Source organism: Sphaerodactylus townsendi, linkage group LG01, assembly GCF_021028975.2.
Source record: "Sphaerodactylus townsendi isolate TG3544 linkage group LG01, MPM_Stown_v2.3, whole genome shotgun sequence".
Taxonomy (NCBI): Eukaryota; Metazoa; Chordata; class Lepidosauria; order Squamata; family Sphaerodactylidae; genus Sphaerodactylus; species Sphaerodactylus townsendi.
The window spans coordinates 192,048,483-192,066,465 of NC_059425.1; the positions used below are offsets into that span (position 1 = coordinate 192,048,483).

A 17,983-nucleotide genomic window follows, 5' to 3' on the forward strand; every position below is an offset into this window, starting at 1 on the left:
CGTCTCCAAGATGATCTCAGTGGCCCTGATGGGGCAGAAAGGAGAGAGATAAATGTTGCAAATGAACATGTAAAGAATCTTGGGTGCTGTGTGGTTTCCGGGCTGTCTGGCCGTGTTCTAGCAGCATTCTCTCCTGACGTTTCGCCTGCATCTGTGGCTGGCATCTTCAGAGGATCTGATTCCAGCCGTGAAAGCCTTCGACAATACATGTAAAGCAGGGGTCCCCAAACTTTTTAAACAGGGGGCCAGTTCACTGTCCCTCAGACTGTTGGAGGGCCGGACTAAAAAAAACTATGAACAAATTCCTATGCACAAATGATTGTAAAATGTTTGATTTCACCTTTCAGCCTTTCTGTCATGGTCTATTTTTAGAACAGTGACCAAAGTATGTCAAGTACAGGGTGGGCTCCAAATATTGTTGGGGAGGCTGTGGAATACCTTCCCCTGTAAAAAAAAAAAGCAGAACTTTCCCAATGAAGCATTCCATCTAATCCAGGATCAGGTATCTTCCTGGGTTCTTCCTCCCTAGCAGCCAGCGAGCGATTCACCAGCCTGGCTGATGCCAATGGGAGTGAGGCGGAACAGAAAGCCTGAGAGCAACACATGGAGTAGCCGAGAGGGAAGGGCGGAGCAGGAGTTGCCACATGTAAGGTTTCCAACTCTGGGTCAGAAAATTCATGGAGATTTGGGGATGCCATCATGTAATTGCAATCAACAGCCGTTGGGGCCGGTTCCTCCTCTCCCTCGAGCCCCCACTGCACATGAATGGAGCCATCGCCGCCATGCCTGGAGGGCCGGATAAATGCCTTCAGGGGGCCACATTTGGCCCCCGGGCCGTAGTTTGGGGACCCCTGATGTAAAGAATCCTTTGCCAGGAACTCTGCAATCTGGTTCCTGGCAATGACCATCCAGGAACAGCCAGGCACACGGCATAAATATGGGTGTTGTCATTGTGATATTCTGCACCCACAAGTAAATGTGGCATTACATTCAACAGTTGTCATTTTAAACAGAAGCCGGAGGACCTTGACACCACAGCATGAAAAACCTGCCAGCCACACAGTCACTCAGAGATCAGCAACGGAAAATTACATTGACGCTGGACTTTAGGCGAGTTTCGACAGGGGATCACCAAAAACAATGATTAATTCACCTCAATCGAGTCAAAAAAGAGACTATATAGTTTTGGATACTGAAGGAATTTAGGATCTTCTTACTTGAAATGACTTGTGCAACAAGACTGTTCAACACATATGCAGAAGCAAAGTATACCAGCGCACGGGGGAAAGGAAATCGCACATCTAATTCTGAACCTGACACTGGAGTGTGGATCAAATCAGAGCAGAGGAGGAAAAGCTAAAGGGGGGAAGCAGGAAATGTTAGAATGACAGAAGAGAAGAAAGGGGCAGATGCTGCAGGGGGAGGGGAGGCTGTTAGGAAGAGCAAAGAAAGCAGGAGGATTTAGCCACCTGCTCTCACCAGAACTTGGACACAGAGCAGGGCTGGTGCTGGAAAGGGAGACCTTCACGGAGGCCTGTGCAGAGGGAGGCCTTGGCCAGCCACCACTGCTCAACCACCTGTCTTAGCAGCCCCTCGTGGGGGTCCTTGGAAGTCAGTGGTGATCTGACAGTCCTTTACACACTCAGTGAGGGGAAGGAAAATGAGATTCCCCCCTTTCGAGTTCTCATAGGTCAGGGGTAGGGAACCTGCGGCTCTCCAGATGTTCAGGAACTACAATTCCCATCAGCCCCTGCCAGCATGGCCAATTGGCCATGCTGACAGGGGCTGATGGGAATTGTAGTTCCTGAACATCTGGAGAGCCGCAGGTTCCCTACCCCTGTCATAGGTCCTCTGCTGGTTTGTGCATTTTGTATGTGTGTACATAAATAAAAATGTTGGCTTTTAGAATGTATAATGCCAAGTCCTTTTTGACCTGTCCTCATAATGTAAAAATATCTGAGGAATCAGGGCAGACTTTTACATTCACATGGCTTTCATAGGAAAATAAAAACTGAAAAACTGATTATCAAAAAACTGATTAAAATTCCATACCTCTTGGTTCGTATTCGGGAGTTCCTTGTACGCTGTCACAATAGTTTTAAATGTGAGATCGATGTTCTTCACTTTACATATGCCATACATTGCACACATCATAATCTGTTGAAAAGCAAGGAGGAATGGTCACCAAGGCAAGACCTCAATCTCCTCCTGCTCCTGTTTTGCATTCAGTTACAATGGGGAGTAAGCACTCAAATCTTCCACTTGCTGGGACAAATCAAATTTCTGTTTTGCGAAATCTGGCATTTTAAATAGCAAACATAAGAAAATCAACCCTCTGTTTGCAAATAGGCTGATAAAAAGAGCACAATCGTAGCCCTAAACAGACATATTTTTGAGCAAATGAATTTGTGCAGCACAGAGAATAGGAAGAAGGTCCTTTGTTTCCGCTGTGAAAGTACCACGGGTGGTGCTGGCCTTCTGTTCTCACTCTCTGATCCCAGACATTCATTTGTCAATCTGTACAGAGCTCAAGTGTTGCCTGGATCAGAAATGTACAGTCTTCTAGCAGTTCGCCAGCCACTTCTTGCTGCGCAGTCTAGCAGCCGACCTTCCCTTGGTACATTTCCTTCAGAGCACTTCCTATGTCCCTTCTAGCAAGAATGATCACTCAACACAGATCTGTAAAGAACGTGCTTTGTAAATGTGGATCACGTGGTTTCTAGTAAGGAAAGAAAGAAAAGAAACGCAGGCGGGCCAGTCTATCCTTGGAGAGCGATTACCTGGTCTAAGTGCCGGTCTTTCATAAGTTCATATTCAGTTTGCAGCGTATGATGAAAAAGGGTCCAGATCAATTGTATGAGGTCCGGGTGGTCCGAGAGAAGACGTGAAGCCAAGTTATTCAATCGTATATAAGCTAGGCAGTACACTAGAAAGAAGAACAAAATTTTATGAGGAGAATGCAGAATCATTTTTGGGTCTCTGCTTCCGTCCATTTGCTTCCATCACAGCCTACAACCACGCTATAGAAATCTGCGACATAAAAGTTCTGGCATGTCTGGTAAACCAAAGTTAAATAAATGCCAGCCTCTGGCAGCAGCTGGTAGGCCAAGGGCCCTCAACATGGTGCCTGTAGCCATCACAGCACCCACTGGCAGCTTTCCAGGCACCTGCCCAGTGTTTTTACGAAGTGGGCAAGGCTTCTACCCAGCAAGGCTTCTGATTGGCCACTGGAGATGTAGTGGGCTGTGCAAATTAAACTAACGTTGCTTTGGTTCCAGCTACCAATTCAGTGTTGGTTTTACTCTCTTTCCCAGGATATTTCCAAAAAATTATTCCTCTTATCCCTTGAATTTGGGGTGTGTGTGTGGCCCTGCCTCTCATGGCAGCCATTTTGTGATTAGCTCCGCCTTCCATGGCTGTCATTTTGTGGCTGCATCTACCACTTTGTATCAAAATTCAAAATGTGCCCAAGGGCCAAAAAGGTTGGGGTCCCTGCAGTAGAAAGTCATATTTAGAAAGAGGGTAATTAATCACACAGCAGTTTTGAGCGTCACACCATCCATCTGTCCAGGGCTCACTGGCTGACTCCTAGAATTAATAGAGGACTGGTCACCATTTTTAAAAGTCAGCAGGAACGCACAGTAATCTGCCTTACAGACGAACTTTGCATTTGATTATTGCCCTTTAACACCTTATTTTACTTGGATTTTGCTCTTTTAGAACATCTGTAAAATGTTTTTGGTGTCACTGTTTTACTTGGTATTTGTCACTATTATTTGTGGTTTTTAGTTTCTTTAGAATTAATAGCAGTACTAGTTTAAATTACTGCAGACAGTGCAAAGTCCTTCACTTCTAGCAGGCAGGTTGGAGTTTGTGTTGGTATACCACCCATTCCACTGCCTTAGAATTAAATTAATCTGTAAATAAATTAATCTATAAATAAATTCCCAACCAATAGACTCAACAGTCATGATAATAATATGTAGGAAATTATCAAAGGAATGATCTTTAGAAACAGAAAACAACATTGCTCTTTGCCTCCATTTCTGTCTGCTTGGGTACTGAACTATGGCTAGGAAAATCAGATCAGATTAAGTTGTCAAAGGCTGCAGGAGGAAGATATGTTTTTGTGAACTGACAACAGAATGATTATACATCAAGAGGTGGGGGAAGTAACAGAAACTCCCTGAACTTACTCTGGTGATGAAACTGAGGAAAGTTTACAATCTGCTTTTGTATATTACTACAATTAACTGAAGGCACCACTCATGCTTCCTTTTAAACTATAATGCAAAAAAAGATAAGCAAATGTTTGGGGGCAGCTTCCAAAGATACAGGTTTGGATCCAAAGTGCAACTTGCATGAGAGGAAAGACTCGTTTCCAAAAAGTTCAACTTCGAGCCCCTCCCTGCCGCCACGTGCTCGTTCACATCCCTCCAACCTTGAAAAGGGGGGCGGGGGGCAGGGAGGAGGACTGCAGCTGAAAGAAGAACACTGTGAACAGCTGCCTGGATCTAAGTCACAATATTTACTTGTCATTAACATTACCAACCTTTTTTGTAAAAAAGTGAGAGAAAAGTAGATTTCTGTGGTCTCTGAGGTTGGTATAGCAGCGCGGGCTGAATATCTGGAATTACAACGGAGCACACTGAACCCGGGGAGAGATATCTGAAACACCACCACAGGAATGCTCGTTAATATTTCCAGTTTGTCAGTCACTTTCAGAATGACTGCAATTGAAAAGCAACGAACAAATGTATTGAGCACCGTAAAATCAATTTAACAATTAGTTACAGTGAACATAATCCGATCACAAACACACACCAGCTACCAATTTGTGTCAAAATACAACTCTCAGCATCACAGCCTGGATTTCTTTTCTTCATCAGCATTCCAAACCTGCTCACGATGATTATCAGGAGATTGAAATGCTAAAATCAGATTGAAATAGTATTTTTGTGCTCGCAAGTCACAGGTGATTTTTGGTGACCCCTGGTGGGGTTTTCAAGGGCAGAGATATTTGGAGGTGAATTGCCATTGCCTGCCTCCACGACATGACCCTCAGTTCCTTGGACATTCCCCATCCAAATACTGACCAATGTTAGGTCCTGGTCAATAAGCGGACTCTCGATATGGAATCAGAAGTCTTTATTGAGTTGGCAACAGATACTCAGCCTCAGGAAGCCAGTTCTGGCGATTCCGGCTTTTACAGCAATATTTATCCCCTCCTGACTCCTCGGAACTCCCCCCTCCCTCCTTCTCACAGAATGTGGCAACAGCGAGGTGTGAAAGACTGTGTTGAAAGGCAAGGCCCCAGCAATAGCCTCCTGTCGGCCTCCGTTCCTCCCTTCCGGAGCCCACATCAAGAGTAGCCTAGTTATCTACATTACTACATCACCGCCCTGAGCCCTTCGGGGGAGGGCGGTATACAAACACTAATAATAATAATAATAATAATAATAATAATAATAATAATAATAATAAGAAGAAGAAGAAGAAGAAGAAGAAGAAGAAGAAGAAGAAGAAGAAGAAGAAGAAGAAGAAGAAGAAGAAGAAGCGCACTGAAGCGGAACAAAAGGCCTATTAACATATGACAGGTGTGGGTACATAGAAGGTCAGGATTCATACCCTTGCCCCAGCCAAGCCAATTTCCCCTAGCCCACATGTGCCTCCTGGTCTGAGGTCGGGAGGGGGCAGGTGCCATTCCTGACACCCTGCTTAGCTTCCGAGACCCGCTAGCCTGCCCTATCCAGGTGAGGGCAAACAGCATATAAAACTACATAAGTGGAGAGTGAAGTCAACCTGACCTATAGCAGTGCGGAGGGGGAGAGGATGGTCTTTCTCCTAGAATGCTGCCCTGTCAGACCTGTCAGAACAGTGCCCTGAACGTTGGAGTCTGTTTGGATTCAGAAACTCCATCTTGGGACTGTGTTTGATCTTTTGGGCAAGAATGCCTAAAGGCCCCCCCCCCCCCCACCTCATGCCTGGCACATACCCAGGAAACAGCATTTGAATATGAACAACAGCACAGCTGGGCAAAAACAGTTCTCTTTTGTCTACATTTGTTAATATTTCCTCTAACTCATCCTCCTTGTGACCATCTTATGTTGCAACACCCATTAAGGGTCATTATCTGTTTATTGTCCAGCAGCTGGCAAAACCCATTGAGATAATGGGTCAGCCATTAGGTCAATGGTCTGACACTCAAGACAATCACCTCACCTGCAACAGCAGGAAAAATCCTTTGTTCAAGGATTTCCTTCGCCCCAAGACATGTTTTTTCCTGTAAAAGCCCACCCCAGACCCCAGTCAGGTGTTCAATATTATCACACCACCATGGTGCTCGATAATATTGTTCCAACAGCTCTGATCATCCAGAGCCTAGTGCTGGCCATAAGGTCTCTGCCTCCTGGACACCCACTGCAAGACTGGTAAATATAATCTTTGATTTCCCATCCCTTCTCTCTGTATACCCAAACCCGGTCTTTCACTTCTAAAGTACATCCTAGGAAAGCTTGTATGTGTGTTTTACCCCAGTAACTGAGTGATTATGAGTAGAAATTTATTTTATCCCAATTTCTTATTTTCTCAATAAAATCCTTTTAAAAAGAAACTTATGTTCTCTGCTGGTTTCTCATGATGAGCTAAAACCCATAGACATAGGCTATATATACATAAGTGACCTTGTGCTCTGCTAATTTCCCCAACCTAAGAGGGTTGTTGCGTCCCACCATTTTGGGTAACAAGAGCCGAAGAAGTGCCCCAGCTTGCGCACACCACGTCTCACGGCTTTTCCAGCTAAAGGAAATTAAAAAGCTTGCCTGGTGCAGCTGCCAGTCGGAGTGTGCAGTCCTGCAAGAGACAGACCAGGGGGCTGCCATGACGCACGGCAGCTTCACACGTTCCTATTTTACTTACAAGTCTGTGGCAGTGGGGTTCTGCGGCGGAGGCTGGGCAAGGCAGCCAGAAGGTTCAAGAGGATCCGCCGGGCCATCTCGTTCCTTTGACTGATGTATGAGCTCAAATAACGGTGAATCCTAGAACACACAACAACAACAACAACAACAACAACAACAACAACAACCGGGTTTTTTTAAAAAACAACATAACTCAGAATCTGGAACACAAGAGAAGGTTTGTTTACCTGGAACTAACATTTTTCAAGCAGTCATGTGTGCAGTTACACTAATAAAGTCTGCTGAAGAGCAGAAACTACACTGAAGAACGATCTACAGATGAACAGGCCAACTGCACATATTTAAAGACATCCTCGGTGCCTGTCTTCCGTCCAGCATAAAGATGTTACCAAAGCTCTTGAGGTTGAAAAGTTGTACATTAAAATATTCATGTGACTGAGTCAGAAGATCGTTATCACTAAATATCTTACAGAGATGCAAAGATAAAGATACAATTCACATAAATTTCACACATTTCTTGGGTATCTCCACACACAACTGCCATTTCTGTCTGTCTCAGCCCAGGACTACAACATCCCCTCACTAGTAGTACACTGGCGGCATGGTCAAGAAACATACAGACTGTCACAATACCTAAAAATTAACGATTCAACTTCATACCCGCGGGTATGAAGGGGGGAGGGTGTATGACGCCTGTTTTACAGAAGGTGCATGGAGTCGTTTTTTACTGTGTTTTAAATTTATGTTTTAAGATTTATATTTTATTTTGTGTTATTCAACGCCCAGAGCCCTTTGGGGGAGGGCGGTCTATAAATTTGATGATGATGATGATTAACAACAACAACAACCACCATTGAAAAAGAACACGAGAAGGTCACTAGATACCGTGATTTGAAAATCGAGCTTCAGCGTCTATGGCACAAACCAGCTGAGGTCGTCCCAGTGGTAATCGGCACGCTGGGCGCCATCCCAAAAACACTAGGGCAGCACTTGAAACATCTTTGAATTGACAAAATCAACATCTGTCAAATTCAGAAGGCAGCCCTGCTGGGATCCGCACGAATACTACGCCGATACATTACAACTTCCTAGGCCTCTGGGTGAGGCTCGAATTGTAACGAAGGCCAACAACCAGCTGTGAAATCTACAACAACAACAACAACAACAACAACAACAAGCAGCCTCATAGTGTAATCTAGAAACCTTGGTTGACTAATGTAAACCAAAGATATAATATGTAAGATTTATTTATTATGTATAGAGAAGTATAAATTATCTTGTTCCAAACTATTTTGTATCACCCGAGATTGTCTACAATGGTGGGTTAATGAATAAGCTTGACTATATATATCTGAATAGTAGTAGTAGGTGTCAGTTGATTAAAGGGGAAGTCACAATATATTATATATATTAAAAGTTGTTAATCACGAAGCTAGATATGCTTTCTTTTTCTATCATCGAGCTCACTCACTTATATTTCTATTCTTATTTCTCACTTTTCTATTCTTATTTCTCGCTTATTTCTCACCTGTCACCCTGCTATTTATCCTTTCAGTCTTTTTCTTTCATTTTATTTCTTCCTCTCTTCTTCTTTTTCTTATATTTATCTCTCCTTTTCCCCCTTTCCTTAACTGCTTCTTTGATTATTATTGTGATGTTTTTTTATTATTTTAAATTGTTGTAACTGCAATAATTTTCAATAAATAAAGATTTAAAAAAAGAAAGAAACATGTTCATTACTGAAGAAAACTCCAAGTTTTTAGAGACTGATCTAAATGTCAAACGAGCCATACCTAAAAAACAGCTCCCTGCCAGGAAGGCTCGTCTGCTGGCCTGCCCGCAAGACCGCAACATTGGCCGGTTCTGGAGGCCTGCAGCAGCAGCAGCAGCAGCCGCCCAGAACGCAAAGAGGTTGTTCCTGAACATCTCATCTAAACGGCAGGCACAAGACGACATATCTAATTGTTCCAGAAATCACAAGGCAGAGCAATTCTTGCTGCACGGAATGACTGGTGACAGACAGAACAACACCCAAGTTATGGAATTTGCATATATAAGAGGTCATGAGGTAAAACCCATTGCCAGAAACTTGCCCTTCATTAATTTACTTTTATGGTCCCACCTGCCCTTTAACCCAGCCTTTCAACTGTGAGTTTAGACAGTGCCAGGCACAATACAACCGTGGTTCCTTCGGGTGCAGTGTTAGACTTGCAGATGAAAAATGTCCCTTCTCTGTTAAAATATAACCAACATGTAGAAGCAGGAAGGCACAGTTCTTTTCAGGCACACCATTCAACGCTTGATCAGTTCAGACATGTGCGACTGCCTTTCTATTATGGTCTCTTATTTTTAGGGTGGGTCAGAGCAGGAGAGGACCCTCAAAATGTAACGGTGCTCCCAAACCTCAACCTGGAAAACGCCCAACATTTCCGCAATCTCTCCTCTTTCAAGATGACGTAATGACTGAGAGCCTGGTCTGAGTCTCTGGAGAGGCACGCTGGCCACCTTCTGCAGCTACAAGGGGGAGTTCCTTTCAGTTTAGCCTCAAGGGCAGCCAAAAGGAAAAAAGGCTCATCTCTTCTGCAGGCAGGGCTGGCAGCGAGGAGTCTCCTCCCAAATGTTGGCAACTCCTGGTGATTCCCAGTTTGCAAACAGGAAGGCAAACCGGGGCCAGGTAACAATAAGTGATTTCAGATCAGCAACTTAATGAGGCGCAGGAAGCAGACGTTCTTCAAGCAAAAGGATTTTATTGCAGATGGTGGTCACAGCTCGGTCAGGAGAGAATCGCGCTCTTGCAACGCAGTGCAAGAACTTTTATTCCCAAACTTCAAAGGAGGCAAAGGGGAGGTGAGGGGGCAAGTCCCTCACGCAAAACACCAATCATGAAACAAAACAGTTTACAAACAGGATACAATTACACTTTTTTCTGAATGGGAAACCCAAATCTCACTGTCAGGCGTCTTCCCGCGGGATTTCGCAATGGTCCTGAATGGAAAGCAGATAGCGTCTATTGTCCGTGAAATCCAGATGGGCTCGCTGCCGCACCCAGCTATCTCCTATCAGGTGGCTGCACCTTTCAGTGATGCCCTAAGGCTCCCGCCTTGCTTTGCTGTAACAAAAGGAAAGTTCAAACTGTCCAATGATGGTTCCTGCACATCTTCCAATGGCTGGGTGACCCTTGGGTGCTGGCAGCAGATTTGATTTGTAAATCCAAAGAGAGTCGTTGTCCTTATCAAAGGGTCGGCCGGGCGTTGGTCTAGGCTGCATTCCAGAGCCAACTTCCTTGTCCCTTAATATCAGACCTTAACTGGCTATTGCTTTTACTATCAGACACAAATTTCAAAATTAACATTTCTAGCTTAAACATTAGGGAAACCTTAAAGGATAACACATGTACTTATACTTATAGGTAAGACTTCACAACTACTTATTGGCATGGATTTCTTAAATCTAACAATAACAAAAACCTTAAGCTAACTGAAGAACCTAACTAACACTAACATCCTAAGCTGCAGGCACATCCTAATTTCAACTTAAAAGGGGCATTTATTACATCCTAAATGACACAAACACAAGGGAAACCATATAGCATTGGCACAAACATACATAAGTGTTCTCTGTGAACCTTATGGAGGCTTCTGAACTACACAGGTCTCCGCATCCGGGCATGGAGCCAGTGTAGCCAGGCAACCTGACTTCAGGAAAATATTGTTTATTTTCCTGGCGGAAACAAGATCAGGCTCGACAGGTCAACTGACTAACTGTAGCAGGAAAATCCTGGCATTTCCTGCACTGAAGAACCTGGCCCCCCGCTCCACGAGTCAGCCGGACTTGCACGTGTGCCTGCTGAACCAATAGCAAATATTTTTTCTAAAAAAATCTTGTGAGTCCAACTTCCTTCCTGGGCACAGTGTCAGGATAAGGAGCAGGAAGGGGATGCAAATCGGCAGGATGGGGGAAGCCAGGCACTCTCGCATAATTTGCAGAACCTGCCAGCCAAAGGCGGCAACTGCAGAAGCAGGAAGCATTGATTAGATTCTCAAACACAGACAACGATGGCTACCTTGCAAATGTCTGCAGAGCCGACGTGTTAAGCAGCAGCTTCCCCTCCAAGAGAGGCTCTTTTGTTCTCCCAGTGACTTAAGAAAGGGGTGAGGGCAGGTTTCACATGAAGATGCAGGTTGATGCGACAATGCCTGAACTAGACATTGCCTCCTGATATGGTTTGAGCTGAGTATCAACCTAAGTCCATGGATGAGTAGGCCAAGAACTTAAGCTACATTCCTGGAACCATGTAACTGCTTAAAATAACAAATTGCTGCTGCTAGATTCTAGAAAGATATACGTAACCAGGCTGCTATATGTATCCACTGCCATCTGTGCATTCTTTCCTTGATCTCTACTTTATGGCTTCACATGCTTTATAGACAACTAGGCTTCCCCTGGTATCTTTGTCCCATGAGAACTGTATTACATCTGTTATCTCGAAGGGCAGGAAGCCAGGTGGCGCTCTCTCTTGCTATCTGCTGCCAACCTTGGGGCGCCTTAGCTCCCAAGACTGTTTTTCACAAACTCTTGGGGGATGAAGGGGACTGTGAACGGCAGCTTCGTCAGAACTGGCTTGGCCAAGTGCGGTGCTTCGATGCCTATTCAATAGATGCCACTGATCAATACTTCAGAGTCCGTTTATTGGCTTTAGGTCGCGAGACCGAACACAGCTCTAGTGAGTTTATTAAGAACCTTTTGAAGTGTCACTGTCCTCCAAAGCCTCAGTAAACAGAACACAGGTCCAAAAGACTGTGGTTTTCACAAACAGAATGGGCAGCAGAGGCCAAGGACACAAAGGCCCTGATCCACAGGTCTCCTGAAGCCCTGGCTGGCTCTCTTGCAATCACAGGGACTTCCTGCCACCTCCTAACTATCGGTGGGAATGATGGGATCGGAGGGTGCTAAGCTCAGAGACGGCCACCACAAGATCTTGAGAATGGCCACAATTAAGGCAAGGTCATCTCATTCCTGATCTGGAAAAAATTGGGGGAACAGAAGGGGAGGTTCTAAAACTGTGGCACTACCAAAAATGCAAGAAACCCCAGAATTTCCTCTTCTAAATGGAGCTAAATGTACAGCTTTTAAGAGAACAAAATGAAGTTTTTGCCTCGACTGATCTACTGAGGGAGGAAGTGGGCCAAGGTCTCCCCTCCTCTGTGTTGTTTCTCTTCTCTAGCTCAGAGTAGGTTGCACATGGACTATGGCAGGCTCATCAGTGGCCTCAAATCTGAGGTTTCAGCACTACTGACTACTGACTTCCACCAGTGAAGTCAATACCACCAAGACCTAAAGACATGAAACACTTCTCTTGTTTTCAAACAGATTCTGTTATGATTTGCCTCTACAGTTCCTCAGAAGTTTTTTTTTAAGATAAAACCACACGTTGATTAAAAAAGGAGCTACTGACCATTTCTCTTGCCAAGATTTCACACAGATCTAGCAGCCAACACTGGACTTTGCTCAGGCTGAGGGGATCCTGAAAGCAGCACTTTGTACTCTACCCACTTCTAATCTATGGAAAATATTTACTTCAGCAGGCTTGGAAGTATTTCATACAAATTATCTGTAGCTCCTGCTCAAAGCTTTTAAGAAACGTTTTGGGTGCCAAGTTTTGTTTAAAAACTTAGATATTGCATTTTGTGTGAGCAAGAAATGAAGTCAACAACATAGCATCAAGTCATTGGACAGGCTATTACAAAAGCAACTCCTGGAGAACAGGAGCAGTCCCAGTGGACTGGAGGAGGGCTAATGTTATCCCCATCTTCAAAAAGGGGAAAAAGGAGGACCCTAATAATTAACGTCCAGGCAGCCTGACATCAATACCTGGGAAGATTCTGGAGCAGATCATTAGACAGATGGTCTGCGAGCACTTAGAAGGGAATACTGTGATCACAAAAAGTCAACGTGGGTTTCTGAAAAACAAGTCATGCCAGACCAATCTTATTTACTTCAGCATTTTTGATAAAATGATGAGCTTGGTAGACCAAGGGAATGCTGTGGACGTAGCACACCTGGATTTTAGCAAAGCTTTTGACAAGGTACCCCATAATATTCTCACAAGTAAGCTAGTGAAATGTAGACTAGACAATGCTACTATTAGATGGATTTCATCATCATAGTTTATTTACGGTCATTGACCAGCAAGATCCAAAAGAATTAAAATCATAAAATTTACAGATATTACAAATATACAGATTAAAACAGTTAACAAAATGCAGATAATAGGCCTCAGGAACTCAAAACATCAGCTCAAGATAATGAGTGGAATGTCAGTCTAATAATAATTAATAATAAGGATTAGCTGGCAGAGCCAGTAGAGATCTGTCGGAAGATGGATTTCTAATTGGTTGTCTGATCGAACTCAAAGGGTGCTAATTAATGGCTCATCTTCATGTGACTAGTGGGGTGCCACAGGGTTCAGTCCTGGGCCCAACGCTATTCAATATTTTTATCAACAACATGGATAATGGAATAGAGGGCATGCTAATCAAATTTGCAGATGACACTAAATTAGGAGGGGTAGCTAATACCCCAGAGGACAGAGTCAGAATTCACAATGTCCTGGACAGATTAGACAGCTGGACCAAAACAAACAAAATGAGTTTCAACCAAAATAAATGTACACATACACACAGGAGAAAAAATGAAATGCACAGATATAGGACGGGTGACACCTAGTGTGACAACACTACATGCGAAAGAGATCTGGGAGTCTTAGTAGACCATAAACTAAATATGGGTTAGCAGTGTGATGCGGTGGCCAAGAAAGCCAAAGCGATTCTGAGTTGTATCAATAAGAGTATAGTGTCAAGATCGAGGGATGTCATTGTACCTCTCTACTCTGCATTGGTCAGACCTCACCTGGAATATTGTGTACAGTTCTGGGCACCGCAGTTTGGGAGGGATATTGACCAGCTGGAGCGGGTCCAGAGGAGGGCAACCGAAATGGTAAAGGGTCTGGAGTCCATGCCCCACGAAGAGAGGCTTAGGGAGCTGGGGATGTTTAGTCTGGAGAAGCGTAGGTTAAGGGGTGACATGATAACCATGTTTAAATATTTGAAGGGATGTCATGTTGAATAGGGAGCAAGCTTGTTTTCTGCTGTGTCAGAGACTAGGACACGGAGTACTGGATTCAAGGAGCAGTAAAAGAGATTCCACCTAAACATTAGGAAGAACTTCTTGAGTGTCAGGGCTGTTTGACAGTGGAATTCACTGCCTCGAAGAGTGGTGGAGTCTCCTTCTTTGGAGGTTTTTAAAGAAAGGCTGGATCAGCATATGTCGGGAGTGCTTTGATTGTGTGTTCCTGCATTGCAGGGGGTTGGACTTGATGGCCCTGGTGGTCTCTTCCAACTCTATGATTCTATAACTTCAACAAGAAGGAAGAGACTCTGAGAATTAACAAAACTTGGATACCGGTACTTAAAAACACCAGGATCAAAGGCCAAGGGCATGCTATGTTCATGGACAATGGACTCCACCCAGACACAGGATCTGCATTCACTAATACTGTTGCTACTGCAGGGAATGCAAATGCAAATATGAATGTAAATAGACTGAAAACCCCACCCGCAATACAATGCAGTCAACCACACCTTTTCATAGCAACTTCTACCCAAACACTTACTGATTGGTTCCCCACACTGGGACAGGGACAATATATACCCCACTGAACATTCCCTTTTAACTGGACACAGTGTGTAACACACTTCCCTCTGTGATACACCTCTGGAGATGCCAGCCACAGATGCAGGCATAACGTTAGGAACAGGATCTACCAGACCACGGCCATGCAGCCTGGAAAACCCACTACAACCAGTTGAATCTGGCCATAAAAGCCTTCGAAAATACAAGAAATGGCAAATTAGTAGAGTGGCTTGTTTAAGAACTTGTGTGTGTAAAGTGTCGTCAAGTCACCCCCAGGTTTTCAAGGCAAGAGGAATTCAGAAGTGGTTTGTCACTGCCTGCCTCTGTATCAGCTGAGAGAGTCCTGAACTACAATTCTCATCAGCCCCTGTCAGCATGGCCAGTTGGCCATGCTGGCAGGGGCTGATGGGAATTGTAGTTCATTAACATCTGGAGAGCCGTAGGTTGCAGACCCCTGGACTAGCCTAAGGTCACCCAGCAGATTTCACGTGGAGGAGAGGGGAAACAAACCCGGTTCTCTAGAGTAGAGTCTGTTGATCTTAACTACAACAACCACATCGGCTCTCATCTAAAGGACACACCAGCAAGAAAATAATTCCTTCATTTGCAGGCTTCTCTTCCTGGTTCTTCTGCAGTAAAAACAAAATAAAACCCAAGTAGAATGTTTCAAGGGTAAACAAATGCTAGTCCTGCCAAGATATTGGGCTAAGTCACTGGCTTATGAAAATGTGGGATTTGCAGGCAAAATGCTGACTTATCTTCAAAATGCTACTTGCCTCCGTATAAACCACACTGAAGTACAAACCTCGAGTGCTCAACTGAACACCTCAACAGTAATCTCAGGAGGAGGATAAAGAGCCGGGCGGCCGAATCACCACTTTCAGAATGCCTTCAATGAACACCAAGGACAGAGCGAGAGAAGCACAGAGGGATAACACAAACCTTCGCGCCACACGTATTTTTTAATCCTTTTGTGACACTGTCACTGTGGATGTGTCCTGCACGTGATACAGTCCAGAAGCCCCACTAAGACCTGAAGTGGGAAGCAGGGGGACCTGGTTTTAGATCCATCCGCAGGCCGTTTATTGCTGACTCTCCCTTTGACCTGGATGGTCCACACTATCCTGAGCTCCTCAGATCTCTGAAGCTAAGCAGGACTGGCCCTTGTCAGTACTTGGATGCGAGACTACCAAGGAAGTCACGGGTGGCTAAGCAGAGGGCAAGCCACGGCTGACCATCTCCGTTTGTCTCTAGCCTTGAAAATCCCATGAGTTTGTTGGATTTATTTGCAGCCTTCAATACAGTACATTCTGCCCTCTGTTGAGGCGTCTAGAGGCAGAAGCAGGTATGTGTGTTGAACCATTTAAACCAGAGGTGTCCAACTCTGGCGCTTCAGATGTTCATGGACTACAATTCCCATCATCCCCTGCTGGGATGGCCAATTACAGGGGCTGATGGGAATTGTAGTCCATGAACATCTGAAGCGCCAGAGTTGGACACCTCTGGTTTAAACCATTCCTCATGCTATTAATCAAAGAGTTGCTATTAGAAACCACTTCATCTGTGTGGGATCTATCTTGTGGGCTTCCACAGGGCATGACTCTGTCTCTATGTGAAGCCCTTAGGACAAGTCATTTGTGGCTTTAGGGATAGTTATCGTCAATATGCTCATCGGGATATATGTCGTTATCCTGGTGATCCAAGAGAGGTCCTGAATCACTGCCTTGCTGTGGTGGTTAACTGGTTCAGAATGCACAGACTGAAAGTAAACCGTGAAATGACAAAGACAATATGCAAGGCGGGAAGGAGGAGGTCTTGAAGGACCACTTGTGGTGGGGTTCAGCTGATCCTTGGTGGCTCCGTTGAAAGCCTTGGGGCCACTCTGGATCCAGCTTTATTACCGAAGGAGCAAGATCAAGCAGCTGCCAAAGAAAAGCCTCTCAGCTCTCAGTCTCTAGCTTGCCAGGCCGCTCCAGGATCGTCTTGATATGGCTGACTTGGCCACCTAGATCAAGGGTTAGGTCACTGCAACGCACCGTCCCTCGGTCTTCCTTCAAAATCAACTGGGAGACTTCTTCAGCTGGTCAGAATGCCACAGCAGGAGCTGCTGGACGGAGCAGGCAGATGTCCCGTTGGCAATCCATCTGTCACTGGGCACAGGTTAAGCTATTAGCCTACAAAGCCCTTCGTGGCCTTGGCCCCTCTTATCTATCTGCAGGACCAATCTCCTCTCTGTGCTCGGCCACGACAACTTCACGAGTCAGCAGAGCCAGCGTGGAGTAGTGGTTAAGAGCAGGGGCACTCTAATCTGCAGAACTGGGTTTGATTCCCTGCTCTGCCACTTGAGCTGTGGAGGCTTATCTGGTGAACTAGATTAGCTTGTGCATGCCAACACATGCCAGCTGGGTGACCTTGGGCCAGTAACAGTTCTTCAGAGCTCTCTCAGCCCCACCCACAGGGTGTTTGTTAGGGTGGGGGAAGGGAAAGGATATTATAAGCCCCATTGACTCTCCTTACAGGAGAGAAAGGGAGGATATAAATCCAAACTCTTCTTCTTCTGGTGCCAGCTTACAAATGGGCAAAGACAACAACTGCCTGTATGTGTGCTTTCTCCGTTGTGGTCCTGGACTTGTGGAACAACCTTCCTGAGGGGGTCACAAAAGAGTCCACTCTCCTGGCTTTCCACAAAACTGAACTACGCAAGAGGGCTTTTCTGCCCAAGTAACAGGGTTGTCCTGTACAAAATGGTTGTACAAACTTGCTTAGATAAATGATTAGGGACGACAATCTGTACTCCTGTGTTTACCTTATTTTAAGTAATTCCTCTTTATGTAATTCCTGTACCATGTAATATGGCACATGAATACTTATGCCAGGGGTGTCCAACTCTGGCACTTCAGATGTTCCTGGACTACAATTCCCATCAGCCCCTGCAGCACTTTTCCACGACCTTCCACAACACTTTTCCAACATGATTCACTTAGCAAGGAGAACGAGTTATGGATTCTAAGGGCAACAGCCAAAAGTTTAGTCTTGCAGGGGTGGTCAGAGCACATAGCGAACTTTGACCAGAAGGAATCTTGAACTCAGCGCATCATAGGGCTTTCTGGAAAAGATAAGAAACCGGGGGGCGCTCGGCCAAGCTTTTTACAGCTATGCAATTTGGGTTGATTAGTGTGTTTCATTTGTGAAGTAAGACACATTAAACATTTATGCTTATTTTCAGAAACAATAATAATTCCATCCCGCGCGCCTGAGTACCCTCCCAGCAACAGGGACACATGAAGATAACATTAAAAGCGAAGGGGGCAAACATCAAAGTGGAAGATGTCCGTCCAACTCAAGGGAATTGCCCAAGTATTTCTTTTTCCCCT

The 17,983-nt window shown here is 44.9% G+C and overlaps 2 protein-coding genes across 4 annotated transcripts in view; both read right to left on the reverse strand.

Moving 5' to 3' along the window:
* Nucleotides 1-17,983, reverse strand: part of LG01H21orf58 (linkage group 01 C21orf58 homolog) — a 231,616-nt gene that overhangs the window by 160,552 nt on the left and 53,081 nt on the right. The window lies entirely within an intron of this gene.
* Nucleotides 1-17,983, reverse strand: part of RB1 (RB transcriptional corepressor 1) — a 73,329-nt gene that overhangs the window by 21,784 nt on the left and 33,562 nt on the right. For both annotated transcript variants that reach the window (XR_007244953.1, XM_048502521.1), the window contains exons 18-21: nucleotides 6,919-7,037; nucleotides 4,553-4,668; nucleotides 2,781-2,926; nucleotides 2,053-2,157 (exon numbers count right to left, since the gene is read on the reverse strand). Coding sequence is in view for 1 of the 2 variants with exons in the window: in XM_048502521.1 (XP_048358478.1) it covers nucleotides 2,053-2,157; nucleotides 2,781-2,926; nucleotides 4,553-4,668; nucleotides 6,919-7,037 (486 nt within the window). In the remaining variant the exon portion in view is untranslated. The remainder of the gene's footprint in view (nucleotides 1-2,052; nucleotides 2,158-2,780; nucleotides 2,927-4,552; nucleotides 4,669-6,918; nucleotides 7,038-17,983) is intronic.